General features: G+C 40.7%; 1 protein-coding gene and 1 long non-coding RNA gene across 2 annotated transcripts in view; one reads left to right on the top strand and one right to left on the bottom strand.

The window, feature by feature from the left end:
• The first annotated feature begins 5,894 nt into the window (after positions 1–5,894).
• The window catches only part of LOC307025134 (neurotrypsin-like), a 31,480-nt gene continuing 17,472 nt past the window's right edge, over positions 5,895–19,902 (top strand). The window contains exons 1-4 of the mRNA XM_079659733.1: positions 5,895–6,252; positions 11,753–11,795; positions 18,478–18,720; positions 19,671–19,809. Coding sequence (XP_079515859.1) covers positions 6,154–6,252; positions 11,753–11,795; positions 18,478–18,720; positions 19,671–19,809 — 524 coding nt within the window. The 5' untranslated portion in view covers positions 5,895–6,153. The remainder of the gene's footprint in view (positions 6,253–11,752; positions 11,796–18,477; positions 18,721–19,670; positions 19,810–19,902) is intronic.
• On the bottom strand, positions 12,964–16,142 carry LOC307025135. The gene is made up of 2 exons (XR_013804078.1): positions 16,070–16,142; positions 12,964–15,391 (listed from the first exon to the last, which is right to left on the bottom strand). It is a non-coding gene; the product is annotated as an uncharacterized lncRNA (long non-coding RNA).

Here is a 19,902-nt window from a genome sequence, read left to right as displayed (position 1 = left end):
TAAACTAGGAGAGGAAATTGAAATATTACAGAGGAGGGGGCAAGCAAACAGGATGATTACCACTGTGCTCACCAACCAATTCAGACATTCCTCTTCTTCCCTGCAGCGATTTGGGCGACCGTGTTCTCTCTGCCATAGCGAGGAAGCATTGACATTAATCGCAGTAGCGACTGGTAATGAGTCGTTAAAAAAGAGAGATTTGGGGCTTTACTGATCCGTTTCCATACCAACTGTCTTAGCTGTGGGGACTGGATCCTCTCGATGTTTTGGGAGGGGGGGCTGGAGATGTGTGTAATGGGATTTGAAGGAAGTGCTTCTGGGTAGAGCATCAACACAAACAAACACACACACACACACGCACACACACACAATACATATACCAAAACCTCTGACTGTGTGTGCGCGCTTGTTTTAAGTTAATCTTCAAAGCTCTTGCAAAAAATTCATCCTGACAGGCAGAGAGCAGCGAGCCTTCTGCAATTTTATTTGACTGGTTCTCGTCCTTTTTTTCATGTGTTTTTCCATTTTTTTTCCTCCATTGCCTTTTGTTCTGGACATGTACACAACAACCAGTCTAGGATTGGTAGACATGCTCGCATTGAGAGGCGTTGCCATGACAACCAGGCGTTTGCACACAAAAAATCAGTGCGATGCCAACTCTCATCCAGGATCACATGGGCTCGCGTGGGGAATAAATATGAGACAGAGATGCTGGCAGCAGCAAACAGGAACACATGCTGTATATACTTCATGTGCATTCATGATATAACTTTATTATTTTCCCAGTTCGACTATGTTTACACGTTGAACGCAATAAACTGAAAATTAGGAATGAAAGATATTGGAAGAGAGAGACACAGAGATAACCAGAAAGGAAAAGATGATGATGGTGATGATGATAAGAGACATTGGATTTGGGTTAAAGATAGCAAACTGTTATCACTGAAACTGACATCAAAGGCATCGTTGGCATGGGGAAGTATGAAAAAAAAAAAGTTTAATTTCACAAGTAATCTCCAGCCCTTAGGCCCGTGGGTAAAACAAACCTCTGTGAAGTAGATGAATTTAGCTAATCTCTCTCGCACAGCTTCAGGGGATCACAGAGGCACAGGGATAGAAAATGACTCTGGTGCCTGGTTTGGCGCTTACATTTTATGAAACAGGGTCATCTCATTTCTTTCATATACCGAGCATAGATCGCTGTATGTCTGTCAAGAACAAAAAGTGGTATCCAAGATAAAAACTAGCAGGACATTCAGAGTGCGGGGACCTGTGATGTGATTCGGACTCACTCCAAAATGACATGGGTGCTTCCTTGGCCAGTACAACACCTTTTAACACCGTTGGATTAAAATCTGCCAGTAGTTCCTTATTATCCTGCTTTTAAACAGACAAACAAAACAGCGACTGATCCAAAAACACAACTTCTTTGTTGAAACACGTCTCCATTAACAGGTTGGAGAAAATGACAGACAACTGTCCCCTGCTCAGATGTTTTCTGTGAATGAGAAGAGACATGGTTGATGTTGCATCAAAACGCACTGCTGATACAGCAGAGGGGAGGGATGATGGATGGGACTTAGTTTGGGAACCAGAAGGTCGCCGGTTCACGTCCCAGATTGGACAAACTACGGAGTGTAAAGTGGTACTTTAAGAGGTATCAGTTTGCCTATTGGGTCTCCTGAGCAAGGGAGTACATGTGGGTGACGATTAAAAAATTATTTGATTTGAATGCTCCACTTCCATATCCTTGGTTTGTGAATGTGTGTGTGTGTGTGTGTGTGTGTGTGTGTGTGTGTGTGTGTGTGTGTGTGTGTGTGTGTGTGTGTGTGTGTGTGTGTGTGTTGCCTAACTCCAGTTTACAAAAAGCAATCCAGTTAGGAGGTGAATTGATTAGCATAATATTTATCAATAATTAAAGCATTTGTTTTAGATATTCTAAAGACATCTATGTATGTTGGTCGATCCACCACGTGATTGTAAACCCACACAATGTTATGACGTTTTACGGAGGAAATGGCCAAGAAAATACATCTTTTTTTTGCTGAACACAGCACCATGCTGTGATTGCATTTTTGCGGATCTGATAAGTTTAAGGACACACACAAACAATCCGGAAAAAGCTGAGCTGACCACTTCTCTCCAGCAGTGCAGTCCAACTGCTGAGTGAAGACAAAACGACCTGGCTCTGTTCTATCTGCTCTGATCTGAAATGCTTCTCCTTGGATCAGCTTCAAATGCACCACTTTTAAGCAAAGCACTCATCAAAATATGAGTTTTTCTGGAGCAGTTTTCGTCAACATCAGCCAAAAATCTTCGCGGTGCCGATTATATTTCACAGCCAGTTCCTGCTTTGGATGTTTCCCCGCTATTTAAAGCAGATTATGTTTAGCAGTTATACAAGCAGGAGCTGCACCAATAAGAAAAATTGACAAGCAACATTAGAAGTATTTTTTAAGTGGTTTTAATGATTGGACATGGACATCTTTGCCCTGATACACAGCAGTTTGGCCCATTGCAGCTCATTTTAGTCTATATTCACAACATTAACAGAAAAAACAACCACTTAAATGTCTTTTAAACCTACTGGGGAGATGTACATCATTCTTTCAAGATTCCCACATTTAGTTGTTCTAATGATGGTGATGGATATTGCTGTCCAATACATTGCTCCAAAATCAACCAAAGGTATTCAGTTGCGTTCAGATTTGGAAACTGCAGAGATCAGTGACCTCTGTAAGCAACGCTTCTTAAAACTTTGTGCAGCAGTTTGAGTCACAGTCTTGGTATTAGTTATAAAGTCTGACTCAAGTCCAAATTGGAAACTTTCTGTTGACACCTAAACCATAGTCTTTATAAGCCAATCCCAAATGAAAAGGGCAACTGCATATAGGCAAAATATAACGCATGCCGTGCAGCATTACATGAATGGTGCTGCTGTCACGCATAAGACACATTGATGTCTTCAAGATGTATACTTTTAAAGAGGCTCTTATAGCTCATTCCTACCAAAATAGTGTGTCTTCGATGCAGGCCCGGTTCTACGGGGGTGCATAAGGGTGCATTGCACCCTCAGTTGAGTCTTTATGCACTCTCATTTGAAAAATTAAAAGTGAAAAAAAAAAAAATCTAAAGTGAAAAATATTACATATATAATAACAATAATAATAATTGTAGTAATAATAAGAAGAATAAGAAGAATATAGTCAATGATGGACATCAGAAAATTGTTAAAACAACCAGCTCTTATCGCCAGCAGTGACACTGCATCTACTGCAGGTAATAACAGTTCAGATCATGGGGACATTACGTTACCCGCCGGCTTTGCCCGCCTCGACCACGGAGGCGGAGCAGCCGCAGCCGTCTTCGTTTCCCCAAACACCGCCACTCCTCGGCGGTAGTCATTTAGACTAAATAGACACATTTCTGACAAGTAACCCCCCTAGTGTCTAATATCTGGGCTTTATTGGTAAAGTAACTCTTATTTATAACTTAATTAACAAGGATGATGTTTTGGTTTGCATTTGTTTGAACATACTATGAATTGAAGAATAAAGCATATGTTAACTAAATATAATTGAATCAGCTAAATTAACTGACCAGACCATAATCATATATCTAATTGTACATATATGTCACTCCGGGTTTACTGTGAATGTTTAGAGTTAAAGTCCCGATGTGACACCATGTGTCACAGCAATATTTATGGCATTTGTTTCATATCAATTTAATCAAGAAATGTTTCCACAACAGGTTAAATGTAATCAGAATCAGAATACCTTTATTCGTCCCACAGAGGGGACATTTACATTTGTTACAGCAGAAAAGAGCCGAAGACAGCTTAAAGTTTAACAAATGACATGTCATGTAAGCATTTTTATTCTTAAATGGCTTGAATATTAACTTTAGCAACAAAAAACCTTTCCAAATCTAGCTAGTTCTGTCACATGTTTTAGCCTGACACATGGACATCTTGGACATTTTGTTATGGGAAGACAAAAGCAAATGACAAGGACCATGACCCCAGACTGTTCAGTGTGTGTCACTTAGGGACTTCATGAGATAAAAAAGGCTAAAGCTGTATAAGGAACTTTCCAGAACATTAAAATGTCATGTGACACCCGTGTCTAAGCAATTCTGTCTGCCTTCCGTGTTCCTGTTGTTATTTACTTCCTCTCTGCCTTCTTCTGATGATTTATCTGTTAGTTTGTGTGTTTAATTCCCATGCATCAAGGTTATTTTCATGTATGTAATTGTTTTTCCTGCACAGTGTAGAGTCTTGTTGTGATGAGAGGGATACAGGTATTTCATAAAATAAACATGCTCCCTGGAGGTTAGCTACAGAATTGATATCACAATTTAATCGGAGCTGATCACAAGTTGTCATGACTGATCCAGTCATCTCGATGAGCGTTCGGGCTGTGAATAAACAACTTGTGTTTTACTTTTAGGCTGTCTGAAGGTATGGACAGCTATCAAAGCTACTATACATCACATTAAGAACGATGAACAAATGAAAGTCGGACACAAATATATAATTTAAATGATTTATTGAAGTTTGCAATGTTTTGAACAGGCATCCACACAGTCACCTACTTTGTAATGTTCGATACCTCCCTGTAAGCGTCACGATATCGGCCTCTCACCCACAACCTCACATACGAGTACTGAATGTGCAGCAAAGTGATCTTAGGAAGGCAGATATAGCAAAAGATGAACGTAAACGACAAACGATGTTTCTTTCCTGGTAAGTCAACAATGGGTCCTCAATGTACACGCCCCGGATTCCTATGACGAAAATAATAGAATGTCGCCAGTTGTCATGACTCAATTTATACTGCAACACCGGAATAAAAGCATGTCGTAACATGGTTCTGGTCTGTTTTGCAGTAGGCGGGATCCTGGAAGGTCGCCAAAGGACCTGTGAAGGTTCCACCCGGGCAACGTTTGAGACCCGCGTATATTTTTGTTTGGAGTTAATAAATGCCTGTGTTCAACCAACCTGCTCTTTCCGTCCCTATTTGAACCCTGTGTGAGCGGAGAGGCTCACAACAGTAAAACAAGAATACAGTTTAAAATGGGAATTAGGCCTATTTGTAAAATATCCATAAAGAAAAAGTAAATCTGTTTACAGTTCTGTTTCATATGGGTGTTGAGAGGTGTATCCAAAGATCTCTTAATTTTGCTCTCAAAGTGCACCAGATTGATGCTTTTAACTTCAATATTTAAAAAATAATCTTCCCGGGGGAACATGCCCCCAGACCCCCCTAGAGGAGGTGAGGACCCCCCTAGAGGGTGTTAAGTCCACTCCCCACTTATAAAAATAGCACTTTACCACTGCACCCTCTCTAATCTCAGATGCACCCTGAGTCATTTTGTTCTGGAACCAGGCCTGCTTTGATGTCATTTAAATGATTAAAGTTGCAGTTAGTAAATTAAATATACAGAAATAATGAATTGAATTCTGGATTCGCGATGTTTTTGCTTCATTGCTCAATTTTTGTTTATCCACTGCGTAATCTTTACAGCTAAATGTGATAATCTGCTGTATGCCAAAAGTTATATCATCGTGCATAATCATTCCAATACACTCTCAAACATGATACAGTTCAACTGCAGGTGCATTTGATTTGAATATGTCTTATGTATTCCGCTGTGTGACATGTGGAGCATTAAAGGGATGTAGAAGACAAAGTCAAATTCAACAATTGCTCAATGAACCTGACAGGGATACTGTGAGTGAGTGAGTGTGTGCGTGCGTGCGTGCGTGTGTGTGTGTGTGTGTGTGTGTGTGTGTGTGTGTGTGTGTGTGTGTGTGTGTGTGTGTGTGTGTGTGTGTGTGTGTGTGTGTGTGTGTGTGTGTGTGTAAAAGGGAGAGAGAAAGAGAGAGAGAAGGGGGAGGATGCTTGTGGCTTCAGGTTTTTGCAGAGCTCAACACAATTTCACCCAGGATTGGATCGGTGTGTGTGTGTTCCATCCCGTGAAGCGTCTATAGTGCCGCACCCTGTCCTCCGTGCGTAAAACCTCGCACGTACATCATCAGCATCATCACACACCACGTTTCATTCCTCCAGCAGAGTCTTGGGAGCAGCGGTGGGTAGCGGCTCACCTCGCGGACAGGTCGCACTCAGAGATGGGAGAGGAGCGGCTGCTATGACACGGACACACCGGGCGGGAAGGATGGTTCTCACCAGCCGAGAAATGTTTTGCTTGATTGGATCCGCCTGCCTCTGGCTGCCGTTGTTGGCGGAGGTAAGTCCTAATATGTGATAGAGATGTGGTTGATTTTGTAATATGACCTTATTTTGTTTTAAATCCCTTTTTCTTGAGCCATGTCGTGTGACAGTCACGCTCTGATCACCTGAGCTGCATTTTACAAAAACCTTAATTAGGTCGATTATTAGATTGCCAATAAAATAATGATTCAAGGCAAAGTAACCAAATCAACCACTGTTCATATTTTCAGGGTGCATTTTATAACAAAGCAGGTGCAGGTCGAAGTGTTAAAGGAGCACTATTATCACCTCTTTTAGCCAATTAATGGCGCAATAAAAGCGCATTGTGCAATTAGGCGGGCTCCCTCGCACGCGTGCGCGCACACAGTCATGCATGGTCTCAATCACACCCGCTCCCCCTCTCTCCCCTTCTCTCCCCCTGCCCCCTGGTGGGGTATCATGGGAGGGAGACATCGGCTCCTTTGCCCTGGTGGTGTGGTGGGGTTGACCCATGCACGACATGTCACTGCATATCAGTCAGTTGTTTGGTGCTTCAGAGTCAGACATGTTGGAACCGGAAACTGGTGAAGCAGGTGTGAGTCAGAGCAGCCCGAGTATCAGCTGGAAGTCCGGCTCACACATTATTATAAGACATTTGTTATTCATGTCGCAAAACAGTCAGTTAATGCTAAATCAGTCAATTTATAATTCAATTCATTATTTGTTTCCTTCAACAGTAAGTGTGTGTTGTGCTAATGTGCAGCATATGCCTGTGTAAAAGTCATTAATGGCGTACAGTGATGTGAAGGATTTAATTAGACCCACTAACACTGGGAGCAGCCGTGCATGTAGCACAAATAGCACATCTAGCAGCAGATGAGTTTCAGCTTTTTCATTTTTCAACTTTATTAGATAAATATTTTCATCAGGAAAACGCTGAATGCAAAGGGGGGCTGCATAACATCACAACAAAACATCAAAGCTGCACACCAAGTTCTCTGTAATCTGTAAACTCGGAATCACCTCCAAAGTAACTGAATCTTTATCACAGATTAAATGTCTTTAGAAAAACAGAGTTGTAGTTGTTGCATCAAGTTACCAACATGGCCACATCATGGTAGGCTACCATCAGAGTGTCCTGGGGTCCTATACAGCGGTAACAAATGTAATAAGTTAGCATAAATAGGCAGTAGTGGTTTGTCCTCCAGAAAGACACATATAAATGTTTTTCTGTTCTAATGCCTCTAGTTGCATGTTACTGTTACAAATAACAGTTCAGAAATCAACCAATTTATCATGTGCTTTGGTTACGTTTACTTTGTTAAGGTTTGTTCTGATAATAATAAACACACGGTAAGGTGAGGGATCTTTATCATATATTAAAGTATGGCCGGGCAACATGGAGAAAATCTAATGTCACAGTATTTTTGACCAAATACTTCCATATAAATGCTTCAAGGATGTTGTACGGTTGACAATTGGCGCTTTTATCAAATATATACACCAATAATTTTGATTAAAAATGATCAGTAATCTGATTAACAAAAAGCAACTACAGCAGGTAACAGTTTGGTTTGTTCAGAAAATTACACCACTTTACTGTGAAGAAACCTCTAAAACCTGGATAAGACTACAATTGCAAAATGACAACGTCTAAATTCTAGACATAGAATGACACTTTATACTTTATACTACACTTGCAAAATATTGATTCTGATAGATGTTTACTAAACATGTATTTAATTTGCTTTTAGAATAATATTTACTTTTGCAACACACTGTCCACTGTGGTTATCTTTAACAATCACACCTGGTTACGCTGAGGTAAAGTTCATAGTGTTAGTTGAATATTTAAAAGGTCATGAGTGACTTGAAGCATGAGATCGGACGTGTTTCATGTACTGACATTTGACTCAGCGGGAACCTTTTCCATGTCTTGACCAGAGTGCTTTTGTGTTGCCTAAACCTAAAATGTTAAACACAGGATATGAACCTCAGGTGCCCTGCACTCTATACTGTATAACACTTCCTTAAACAGACAAAAAGCTACCAGGTAACATAACTGAGCAAATCAACTGAAAACATGATTTGTCCCAGCCTCTAAAATGAGAAGTATGGCAGATTGTCTTTCTCTTCTATGATTTAAAACATCTTTCTGTGTTTTTACTGTTATGCAAATAAATTAACTTCAATGAAGATTTTTACTCTAATTTGTCACTAACTCGAAGGTTTTTACCAGTTTTGTGATGAGGTGAATACATTTAGTTGGAGCAGGAAAATTCAACTGTATCTGTGAATAAATTGTAAGCTTGGTGCACACATCATATAATCAAATACAAAATAAATTGTACTCAAACAGAAAAGCAGTCAGTTTTTCTCATTTCGACTATGAGCTTTGACTAAAAATAATCCGTTTATCGGCGTCCTTCAGTAATGTCTATCACACTGAGCCGATATGGTATTGAGCTTTCTATCTATCTGTACAGTCCCTGCTCTAATATGAGTGTGTGTGTGTGTGTGTGTGTGTGTGTGTGTGTGTGTGTGTGTGTGTGTGTGTGTGTGTGTGTGTGTGTGTGTGTGTGTGTGTGTGTGTGTGTGTGTGTGTGTGTGTGTGTGTGTGTGTGTGTGTGTGTGTGTGTGTGTGTGTGTGTGTGTGTGTGTGTGTGTGTGTGTTTGCATGGCCGGGCTCTGGCCGCAGCTGTGAGAGCGTCATAACTGATTAGCGCTGTAATCGAGCCGTATGATTGATGTGATATCAACACCCATGTTACTATCTACAGGTCACCTGTTCCTGCTGTAATATCATTAGACTGAGCGGAGGCCTCTGGGAGTGTTTGCATGTGTGTTTCATGTGTGTGTGCTATCAGAAAGAGACAACTACAGAGCAGGAATCATGTACTTGAAGGTGAATGTTTCTTATTTCAGCGCCCTCATATTGTGTGTGTGTGTCCTGTCTTCTTCTGCACTGTGCCCCGCTACGTAGAGGTGTGACCTGATTTCTCAAAATGAAACAGACACCCTCCTGTCAGATATCTTCTGATTCTGTCTAGTACTATTAGAGTGTGTGTTTACACTGTGAGCTAAGCACTCACACCTGGATACTTGTTATGCTTTCTCCTTCGACTGGTAATCAGGCTGTTTTTAATATTATTCAGACGCAGCTCTCTGAGCTTAAGCTTCTTTTAAATGTGGATAAAACTAAGGTAATGCTATTATCAAAAGCCAAAAAGACACCGGAGACAACTTTGGATATTGTTACTACGCAAGGAAAATTACTTGAAGTGGTTACCTGTTATAAATACCTTGGTATCTGGCTTGACGATTGTCTCTCTTTTAAACCTCAGCTCAATAATCTGCTTAGAAAGCTGAGGGTGAAGCTAGGTTTCTTTTTCAGAAACAAGTCCTGTTTCTCGCTTGAGGCCAGGAAAAGACTAGTCGCTGTGACCTATGGTGATCTGATCTATATGAATGCACCTGCCCACCTGATCAAATTAGATGCCGCCTATCACAGTGCTCTGAGGTTTGTTACAAACTGTAAAGCACTTGCTCATCACTGTACCCTGTATGCCAGGGCAGGTTTGCCATCACTTACTGTTCGGAGACTCAGTCATTGGTACACGTTCATTTATAAAGCCATTCTGGGTAAACTACCATCTTACATCTGCTCACTGATCTCACAGAGAGTCGCAAGTAGCTATTGCCTAAGATCCCAGGATGTGTTTTTATTACATGTGCCAAGTGCTAGGACTGTTTTAGGCACTACAACTGTTATGTGCGCAGCTCCTCTAGCTTGGAACACTCTGCAAAACATTTTGAAAATGAGCTTTTTGGTTCCCCTGCATCATTATAAAGCACCGCTTGATGAATTGATATTTGATACTCCTGGTACCTGTCTTTGTGAATACGTTTGTAAATTGTACCCCTGTCATTATGTTGTATGTGTCCTTTATGTTTTCTGTTACATGTGTAACCAATGTGCGGCAGGTCTCCCTTCTAAAAGAGATTGTTGATCTCAATGGGATTTTTTACCTGGATAAATAAAGGCTACAAACAAACAAACAAACAATCCCTGCCATTTAGGGATAAAGTCATTTACAAATGCATGCAAATTGTGAAAACACTCCTCAATCAATTAATAAAAGTGTATTTATATAGCCCAATATGCAATATCACTCATTTTACATTTGTCTCAGTAGACTTTACAGTTTGTACTCCTCAGTTAATAGCCCTTTCTTTATTCTTTTCATTTAGAGTTTCTAACTTTGACCACAGTAAATATCATACCTACAGACAAAAAAACTAAATTAAGGTCAATGGTTGTACTGAAGGCTTTGGTGTTTTCATATGGAAACAACAAGGAGGTTACAAAGAATACGCGTTGAACTGGGTCTAGTGTGGATATACAAATAATGTATTTATTATTGTTGCAAAGGTAGAAGTGAGAAGTAGTGAGATGTTGTTTTTTACAGCTGCAAACCCGGTGTGTGGATGGTAAAAAAAAGTTACCTAGATTTCTATTTTGGTTAATATAGAAATTGTACTACTACAAACAGTATATACAATTACTAGTAAGTTGACTTTGTTGATTGTTAAGAAATGTTAACATTTACCCTATTTGCCTTCTTGCCGACGGTGAGATGAGAGGATCTGTCTTGTCTCTCATGTCTGCACGCTCAAGCACGTCCTAAGCCTACTTATTTAAATGTTACATTTTATTTGTTTAATCAGTACAGCAACGACTTCAAATGTCAAAATGAATGGGGATTTGTTTAGCAAGATGTCAAACTATACCTGTAGTGCTCTTGTGGTTTATACGAGAGAAATACGTCTCATCTGTAGTGACAAATACAAGTTTGATGATCCACAAATGAAAAATCTAAATTGAAAAATGTGGGGGATATATTGTGATGTGAATTTGAGGATTTATGATCACCATGATTCATTCACAAATTCTCATATAAACATCTGAAAAGCTTATTTTTGCAAATGTGTTTGTTCCTCATATGGAGACTTATTTCTCTCTGATGACTACATGTTCATGGATTCAATGCCTACATTACCCACAAGTCTCTGAGATATTCTACGTATAATCACAAAGAAATCAGCGTTTTAGAAGAAGATTTACCTTTATTTAATTTCTTTATTTTCTACATTCAGTTTCCACTCTGTTTTTATACACTCACAGTACAAGTATATAGGTACACATGAACATCCATTTTTTGTTATACAAGACAAAGTACAAGTACACACAGGTGATCACTAAGAGAGGTCCAGGGTGGAGAGGCAGCCAGTTGGTGCTGGTGCCAGGGAGCAGTTGGGGGTTCAGTGCCTTGCTCAAGGGCACCTTAAAGCTACCAGTCCACTTTTCTTTTGGTCCATCGGGGCGTAAACCGCCGACTCTTGGGTACCAAGGCCAAGTCCCTACATACTGAGCCACTGCCGCCCTTTCAGTCTGTGATTGTGTGAATTACTGTATGTTTAACAAACTCATATTCTGGCCCTCTCTCTAACTGCTGGCTCTCTTCTCTTGTGTGCAGGTGGTGGCGGAGGACAGTTACTTAAACGAGGTGCAGAACTCAGGTGAGTGGGAGGTGATGCTCGGAACACAGCACTCTCATCCCGTCTATAAATCAAACGTCCCTTCATCCAGCCTCTCATCCTACACCATCTCCTCCTTTTGTCTGTTTTTCTTCCATTTGAACCCACATTGTGACTCAGATGCTCCTGTGAACCCCCTCTGTCGACGCCTCCTCTCCTCTTTATTTAATCCACCCGCCTCAGCCCTGCTTCTCCTCTCGTCCTCACCTCTCCTCTTCCCTCCGGCATGCACCCCTCTGCGTTTAATTTCCCTCTTTTTTCTTCCCGAAGAGGTGTAGGGAAGAGGCCATGTTTGGGGGATGGGTTGAAAAACTCCTCCCTCTCATATTCATAGCAGAAATATCTGTGCTTTTACATTCAATTACAACCATACCTCTCACTTCCTGCAACAACAAAAAACAGCCAAACCAGCTTGATCATTTAGAAGTACGGAAAAGCTTTAAAAAAGATTAGCACCTCATTATAAATACGAGAATTCAGCAAATGTCGCACAAAATGATCTTCTTTGTTGCCCAATATTGTATTAAAACGGTGAACACAGAGGCAATTTTCCCAGATTGCATATTTATTATAAATTGTGTATTTTGTGTGGAATGGGCTTTTTCCACACATCACCCACCCCCCATACAGCAAGCCTCCGAGTGTGAACCGTGTCAAATACTCATTGTGGCTGGGAAATGGATTATGGGAGCAGTAAGAATGAGTGTTCCCATGGCGATGGGCAGAGTACCGTTGTCGTGGCAATGAGGAAGGGTGTTATCGACGAGTGTTGTGTGTGTGTGTGTGTGTGTGTCTGAGCGCTGCGGGTGTTGTGATGAATAAACAAACATGAATGATGCATACATGACGAGGGAGGAAGTGAAAGTAGTGAAGCAGGGAATTTAAATATGTAGAGGGATGATACAATACAAAAATATATTAATATGATGTCCTTTTTTCCCTGAAGATGGAAATGACAGAGTGGAAAAGTTGCCTGGTTTAGTTACGTAAGGCTTTTTTTTACTTTATTACATTTTCATCAAGCTGGATTTAAATGTTTTATGGCATTACAAATCGTATACAGCTTTGAATATATTTTTAACTCGGTTAAATATTATAATATAGATATTCATCTGTTATCATGAAAACACAATCAACAGTTAAGGAGCACCAGTGTTACTAATAGCTTTATTGGTGAAGTATAAGATACAACAGTGAGAACTAATTAATTGTGTTAATAAATGTGATGATTTGATATGAGCGTCACAAAATACATGTACTAAATGTACAGCTGTGTCGAGTTAGTCATCTGATTTTGATGCTTTCGTAAGATAGCTCTAGAAATATAGATTTGTTTCAAAAATCTTACTGGTAGATAAATCATATTTTTACTTTCATATGTTATGCAACCACACCAAACATAAAGAAACATCATCTCACTTGATCAATGTGCACTCATTGCAGTTGTAGTTTCTCAATTAAATTTTACAATCACTTGGTTCTCTGGATACTCCATTTACTCCTTATGACCTTATTCTCAACTGTTATTGATACAATGAGCTGAGGGTGAGCTGTATCATGGCAATTTTGGGCAATATGAATATACCCACCTCACATATCACGGTGTATCATAGGACCTTTGTAATTCCCTGTTCCTCCTCGACACAATCGCTTCCATTCGATTCACTTGGGAGCTCAGTCTTTTCAGTACGTTGAGGCTGAGTTCCATTTGTATTCCACATGACTGGGCAGGACTGGCTAAACTGATTTTGGGCAAGGCCTTTGTGAGTGGTAGGCTGGGTGTATTTGGGAAGCTCTGGAGGAAACTCAGTTGATCTTCATTCTGTTTCAGCTTCATCAGCTCGATAGATGTCTTCAGCAGCTCAGTGATCTCCTGCTGTTTAATGTGAATGTACACACCTGCTTCTTTTTCTGCTGCTTTCTGCTTTTCCTGAATCCTACAGACTATTGTCGTTAAGTCATGCAAGGTTTTCGCCGTCATGTCTTCGGTGTCTCGCTTGCTTTTCCGTGCTGACGCCTTTATGACTTTGACCTCGTGCAGCTTGGTGGTTTTCATGGTTTTCATGTTGCGAACCGGCGCAGACGTCACATATCAACACTCTGTCGTTTTTACAGAAATTCCGGAGTTGACTGTTCTCCTCACAGATGCGGGCCTCCAGGTTCGACAGGGGTTCGAGAAGGGTGTGTCTCTTCAGGCCGGCAGCTTTCTGATGAGGCTTTAGATGGGTGTCGCAGTAAGAAGCCACATACTCCAGGCAGGTTTTCACAGCCTCTCGTTTGGTGTCGGTACAAATATCACACAGCACCGCTCCATCTGAGAGAGCCTGCTGTTGGTCCGGGCTCTGGATGGTCATTTTCAGCGACTTGAACTGCGTTGCAAGCTCTGAGATGAAAATGTTGACCTTGAGATCCGTTTTCCTCAAAAAAGTTTCATTGCAGACCGGACATTTCCAGACTGGGGTGTCGTTCCCTGTCACACTGTCCCGAAATGTACACCAGATGGAAACATGAATATGGAATTGTGAATTCCGCACGAAGATGGTCCCGAACTTGGTCAACAGCCAAGCAACAGCCGAAGCAAGTACGATGCCCACAGAAGGCCACACGATGGCACCCGAACCACACATGAAAATATGGTCGTAGACTTTACCGATGATTTCGAATGTATCCAGACTCAACGTAAGAGCTTGTGCCTCTTCGGGGGGTGCTAAAATTTAAACATACACTTTATTCTTTACTTTCTCCGTCTTCATATGTAGATTACAAGATATTACTTATCTCCGTCATGTTGTTTCCATAGCAATAACAACTTCCTGTCAACAGCATAAACTCACCTTCAAATTAAAAGCATCTAAATAAAACAGGAAGTTAACCTAAATTACATTTAAGACATACAACTGCAACGAAAGTAACAAAAACAATGTAATATCCTTTTCAGTTTCACAGAACACAAATTGGGTTATTTACATAATATGTTGACATGATTTTTTGTGCATTATTATTATCGTACTATAATACGATGGCTACACGACGGCACTGCCAGGGCTTCACATAGTCGTGTTGCCTTCCTAAGACAATCGGACAGCTTCTTGTTTCCTTTGTATTGTCTTCGTGAGGCGAAAATGCCCGATGGCACCGATGATCAGATGAAGATGACACGATTTGACAAGATGCCCTCACGATGGCCTTACGAAGGGCAACATGGATACACGAATTCAACACAAAAATGAACCTTCGCAAGGTCCTTCGGCAATTTCTTGGCATGCCAAAGTTTTTGCCACCGCTCACGAAGTTGCTGCCGGAGCCTGAGAAACTCCACCGGCGGTCATACGATGGCTTAAGATGCCCTTACGAATGGCCCGATGTTGTTACGATCAGAGCCGAATTGGAACATTTCCTTTATCGTGTGTCCATCGGGTGTCAATTTCGGGACAGTGTGACAGGGGCTGTAAGGCATGATACAGGACATGGACATGCAGAAGTTGTGTCCACACGAAGTAGAAACTGAGTGAGCACTTCCAGGCAGATGGGACAAAGTAACTGATCCTCAGACAGGAGACTGCTGCTGGACGTCATTTCTGAAAACAAACAGAAAAACAGCTGAGTTCATTTCTTGAACAGCAGTTGCAAAAAATAATTAAAAATCTTATCTATTTATTAGCTGCCTTAGACATGTTGATCATATCACATGGTGAATGCAGTTGACATGGAATTTAGGATGATTTCATTTTCATTTACAAGTCAGGTTATCCACACAAAATGGGGGCTTTTGTTACAACATGATAGGAATTTTTACTTTTTACTACTTTGCGAACGGTTTCTATCCTTCATTCGTGGGTCGATCGCTACTTCTAAAATGTTTACATGTACAGTAGGCCTGTACACCCCAAAGACCAGAACACGACATGAACAATGCAGTAACAGAATAAGAAGAGAGAAAGACTTAAATAAGTACTAAATAGTTTTACATTTTAAACCTATATTTGGCATAATAGAGTTTTGACTATCTATATGTTATTGTTATCCAAATAAGCTTTAAAGCTCACCGCTCAAGCTGAGAAGTTCAAAGTAAATGTTTGAACGTTTGAGCATTTCAATTTTCATACAATAATATTCATGAAAGCATTGAAGTATTCAGAAACAAAATCAAATCAATTATTTTCAAAGTGAAATTTTTTGAAATACAAACTTCACACAACATATAATCCACTCCCTATGTTTTATAATAATGGTTTGGCTGAATAATGACTACTTACATGTGCTGGTTTTGGTCTGCTAGGAGAAATATCGGAGCTGCTGGTTGTTTCCCAGAAAAGGCCTGAATGCTTTCACTTTCTTCCTGTGTCATGCTTCTTAAAGGGACAGGCATGGTTTTTGTCCTTTGGAAGTCAGAGGCCGTTTCTCAATCTCGAGGATGCTGGCTTGGTAGTCGCGTACTTCCAAGTCACTTCCTTCAGAAACGAAGCAAGTATGCTTCCAAGCCACGGCTTCGGAAAGCAAAGAAGAATGGAACAGGCTAACAAGTGTGCCACTCTCGCTAACGGTTTCAACATAAACTGTACAAAAAATAAATACCTCACGATGTCTATCTAATTATGAACTTGCTTTACTTTCACGGAACACATTTTTGGTGATAACAAACAAATGTAACAAAGTAACGTATTTACCAACACATGTTCTACGCCACTACATACTTACATTTAAATGTGTGCTGCGTCGGTTCAGCCATTCTCCGCAAAGTTTTTCGAAATTGGTCCGTGCGCAAAGCATTGTGGGGATTTTAAGGGCACAAAGTCTACCCATGTGCAGCCTCGAAATTTCCCCCAAACCAAGGACGCGGCCTCGGTGGAATTCCAAGTATGCTGGAGATTGGAACAGTACTTCGGCGGCACTCTGTGACGTAGTATCCTTGAAATATTGGCTTGGAAGCCAGTATCCTCGAGATTGAGAAACGGCCAGAGGCTTTTTTGAGGGTTGCCTTCGGCCCCCGAGTGTGCACCACATTATTTATTGTTTGAGGATAGATTTCTGTTTTTGTTCAGTACATTGCTGCCTGATTGATTTCTCAGAGTCTCTCACTGGTCCCCCTACTGCTCTTCCTCTTATCTTCCTCCAGTGTGTGTGTGTGTGTGTGTGTGTGTGTGTGTGTGTGTGTGTGTGTGTGTGTGTGTGTGTGTGTGTGTGTGTGTGTGTGTGTGTGTGTGTGTGTGTGTGTGTGTGTGTGTGTGTGTGTGTGTGTGTGTGTGTGTGTGTGTGTGTGTGTGTGTGTGTGTGTGTGTGTGTGTGTGTGTGTGTGTGTGTGTGTGTGTGTGTGTGTGTGTGTGTGTGTGTGTGTGTTTCTGTCTCGGTCACTGTGCAACAAATCTGTGTGAGTATGTATGTTGGTGTGTGAGGTGGCGTGAGGGTTGCACTGTGTAGATAATGTTCGGCCAAGCTGTGTGTGTTGTGGAGATAAGACCGCTGCTGGTTGCCGAGAAACCGCTGCCATTAATCAAAGTGTACTAGCTGCTTAGCCTCAAAGAACACTGGGGCTTCAGAATGTGCAAAGAAAGACTCAAATCCTTCAGAGAACGTATGGTCATGGGACAAATTCATAATTAACATTCACGGTTAATTGTGGGGATCCGTTGATAAAGGTAATGAAAGGAATCAAGAAAGAGGGAAGGACGCAAGAAAAAAAGGAACAATAAATAGTACAATACTGTACAAAGTGTACAGATAAAAACATTACAATTTATATTCCCTTATGCTATATTTATATATATATATATATATATATATATATATATATATATATATATATATATGTGCATTTTCTTTTCAGTCAATAATAATAATACAAAAACTATTTTCATTTGCTTTTAACAATACACGTCAACCTAACGCATGTTAACAACTCCCATTTCCACACCACATTTTATAGGCATATTGTCCAAAGTCGATCATTCTTGTCATGACATTGGTGGCTCTCTTATTGTGCCTCCTTTGCTGTCAGCAGATATTTTTGGCTTTTCTTGAAAAAATAGATGGATTTCATCATAATTTACATAATAAAAACACCCTTTAAACAAGGATACAGATGTTCTGTGTCTAAGAGGATGGCCCTCTTTCTATGAATCTAGTAAAAAACTACCTCTGGGCACATTAGTGTGTATAGTACTTTTATGTGTACCACTCTGCTCGTTAAAATATAATTCCTTTTCATTAATGTACGTTTTTACACGGCCTCACTTTATAACCTGCTCTATATTTTGCGGCCTGATTCCGCTTCACTTTGATGTCAGCAGTTTCCCTCTCAGTCTGTCTGAGCTTCACTCGTCCTTCTCAGAGAAGATTACTTGTGATCACGTGAAGTAAGAGCGGGTTTAAGGACATTTCACCAGTTCAACGTAGATCAGCCGGGTAAATGCATTAGGAGTGGTCCTGCTGTGATAGTGGACAGCATATGAGCATCATCCATGTAAGCCTTTATGCTCAGATAAAATACAGACATGGGGATAATGGGACTTGAATAAGACCAATTCCACTCCTCTTTCTACCCTCACTTCTCCCAAACTTTTCCCCTTTTATTCACATTATCCACCCTGACCCAAATCCCCCTTATCTCATTCTCCTTCCTCCAAATTAATGCTCTCTCCCCTCCCTCGCCCTTCTCTTTGTGCAGTGCCTCTGTCCTGCTCTGAGGGATTCACAGAGTTGGGGTACTACAACGGCACCGTGTCCCAGACGGACTCTGGCGCCCCCTGTCTGAAGTGGACCGAGTTTCCAGACTATGTAATGCAGTACCCGGGCCGGGGGCTGGGGGACCACAGCTACTGCAGGAACCCCGACCGAGAGTCCAACCCCTGGTGCTTCTTCAGACAAAACTCTGGAGCCATCGGATGGGCCTACTGCGACTGCCACCAGGGTACGACACCGGACCACCAGGACGCGACTGACCACGACAGTTTATAATAATAGCCATAAGAATAATACGCTTTGTTTCTATAGCACAAGTTATACATTTCCACACAATTTAGAAAAAACACAGATAATCAAGAAAAGACATTATCAAAAAATATATTACAATATATGTAAATATATTTTTTATATTTCTAAATGCATTACAGGTAGTTCCGATTAATTAAAACTAAACTTTTTTTTTATATGGAACAGGAACAATCACACAGGGTCACAATTGAGATAATGATCTTCATCCATTTTCAGAACAAACCATCTCCTCCCCTCCCACCCCACCATGAATAGTTTAATTAAAAAACACATTGATTCCACGTACAGATATAAAAAATGAAAAAACATTGACAAAAAACAATATCAATTACAATAAGTAAATAAAATGGAAACTAAAAACCGATCAGTAAGGAAACATAAATAAGAAGATATGTAAAAAAAAAAAAAAAGAGTAGAAATTATTTCCCGCTATTGGGTTGGGAGTGTTGATAGGTTGTTGAAATAATCGATCAAAAATTGCCATTTCGTATATAAACTTTCTAAAGAGCCTCCAAGTGTATATTTTACCGTCTCAAGTTTCAGAAGGGTTAGCATTGAGTGGCAGAGAGACAAAAATAGTGACTTGCTTGTGAACATAGTAGAGTATTTAGCAGCTGAATGGCCAGATATTACCCTCAAAAGTTAACGTAGACCAAAACAGAGCTAAAAGAAGATTAAATACTGGACATAGACCTAAAACTCACCTTCAAGTTTTCCTATCTTTGTTGGCTGTGTTAATTGAACATTGTTTTCTAATATATTTTCCAAAGCAGAGTAATATTAAATGTCATGTGTGTTTTCAGCTTGTTTTGCGGCCCCCCCTAAATCATGTTTATTAAACTGTCTCGTCTGTTTTTCACTTCTCAGGTGCGGCGCGTCTGGTTGGCAGCTCGGCCTCTGGGAGTGGCCGTGTGGAGGTGTACCTGAATGGCCAGTGGGGGGCGGTGTGTGACTCCCACTGGACCGACAGAGACGCCAGTGTCATCTGCAGGCAGCTGGGCCTCGGGTAGGAGAAAGCGTCCTGCATAACAACACCGCACATTACGCCGTACAGTTGAAGAAGTGAAGACATGTTTTGTTGCCGTTGAAAAGATTCAAC

Source organism: Notothenia rossii (assembly GCF_949606895.1).
Source record: "Notothenia rossii genome assembly, chromosome: 11".
Lineage (NCBI taxonomy): Eukaryota > Metazoa > Chordata > Actinopteri > Perciformes > Nototheniidae > Notothenia > Notothenia rossii.
This window is presented reverse-complemented; position numbering and strand designations above follow the sequence as displayed.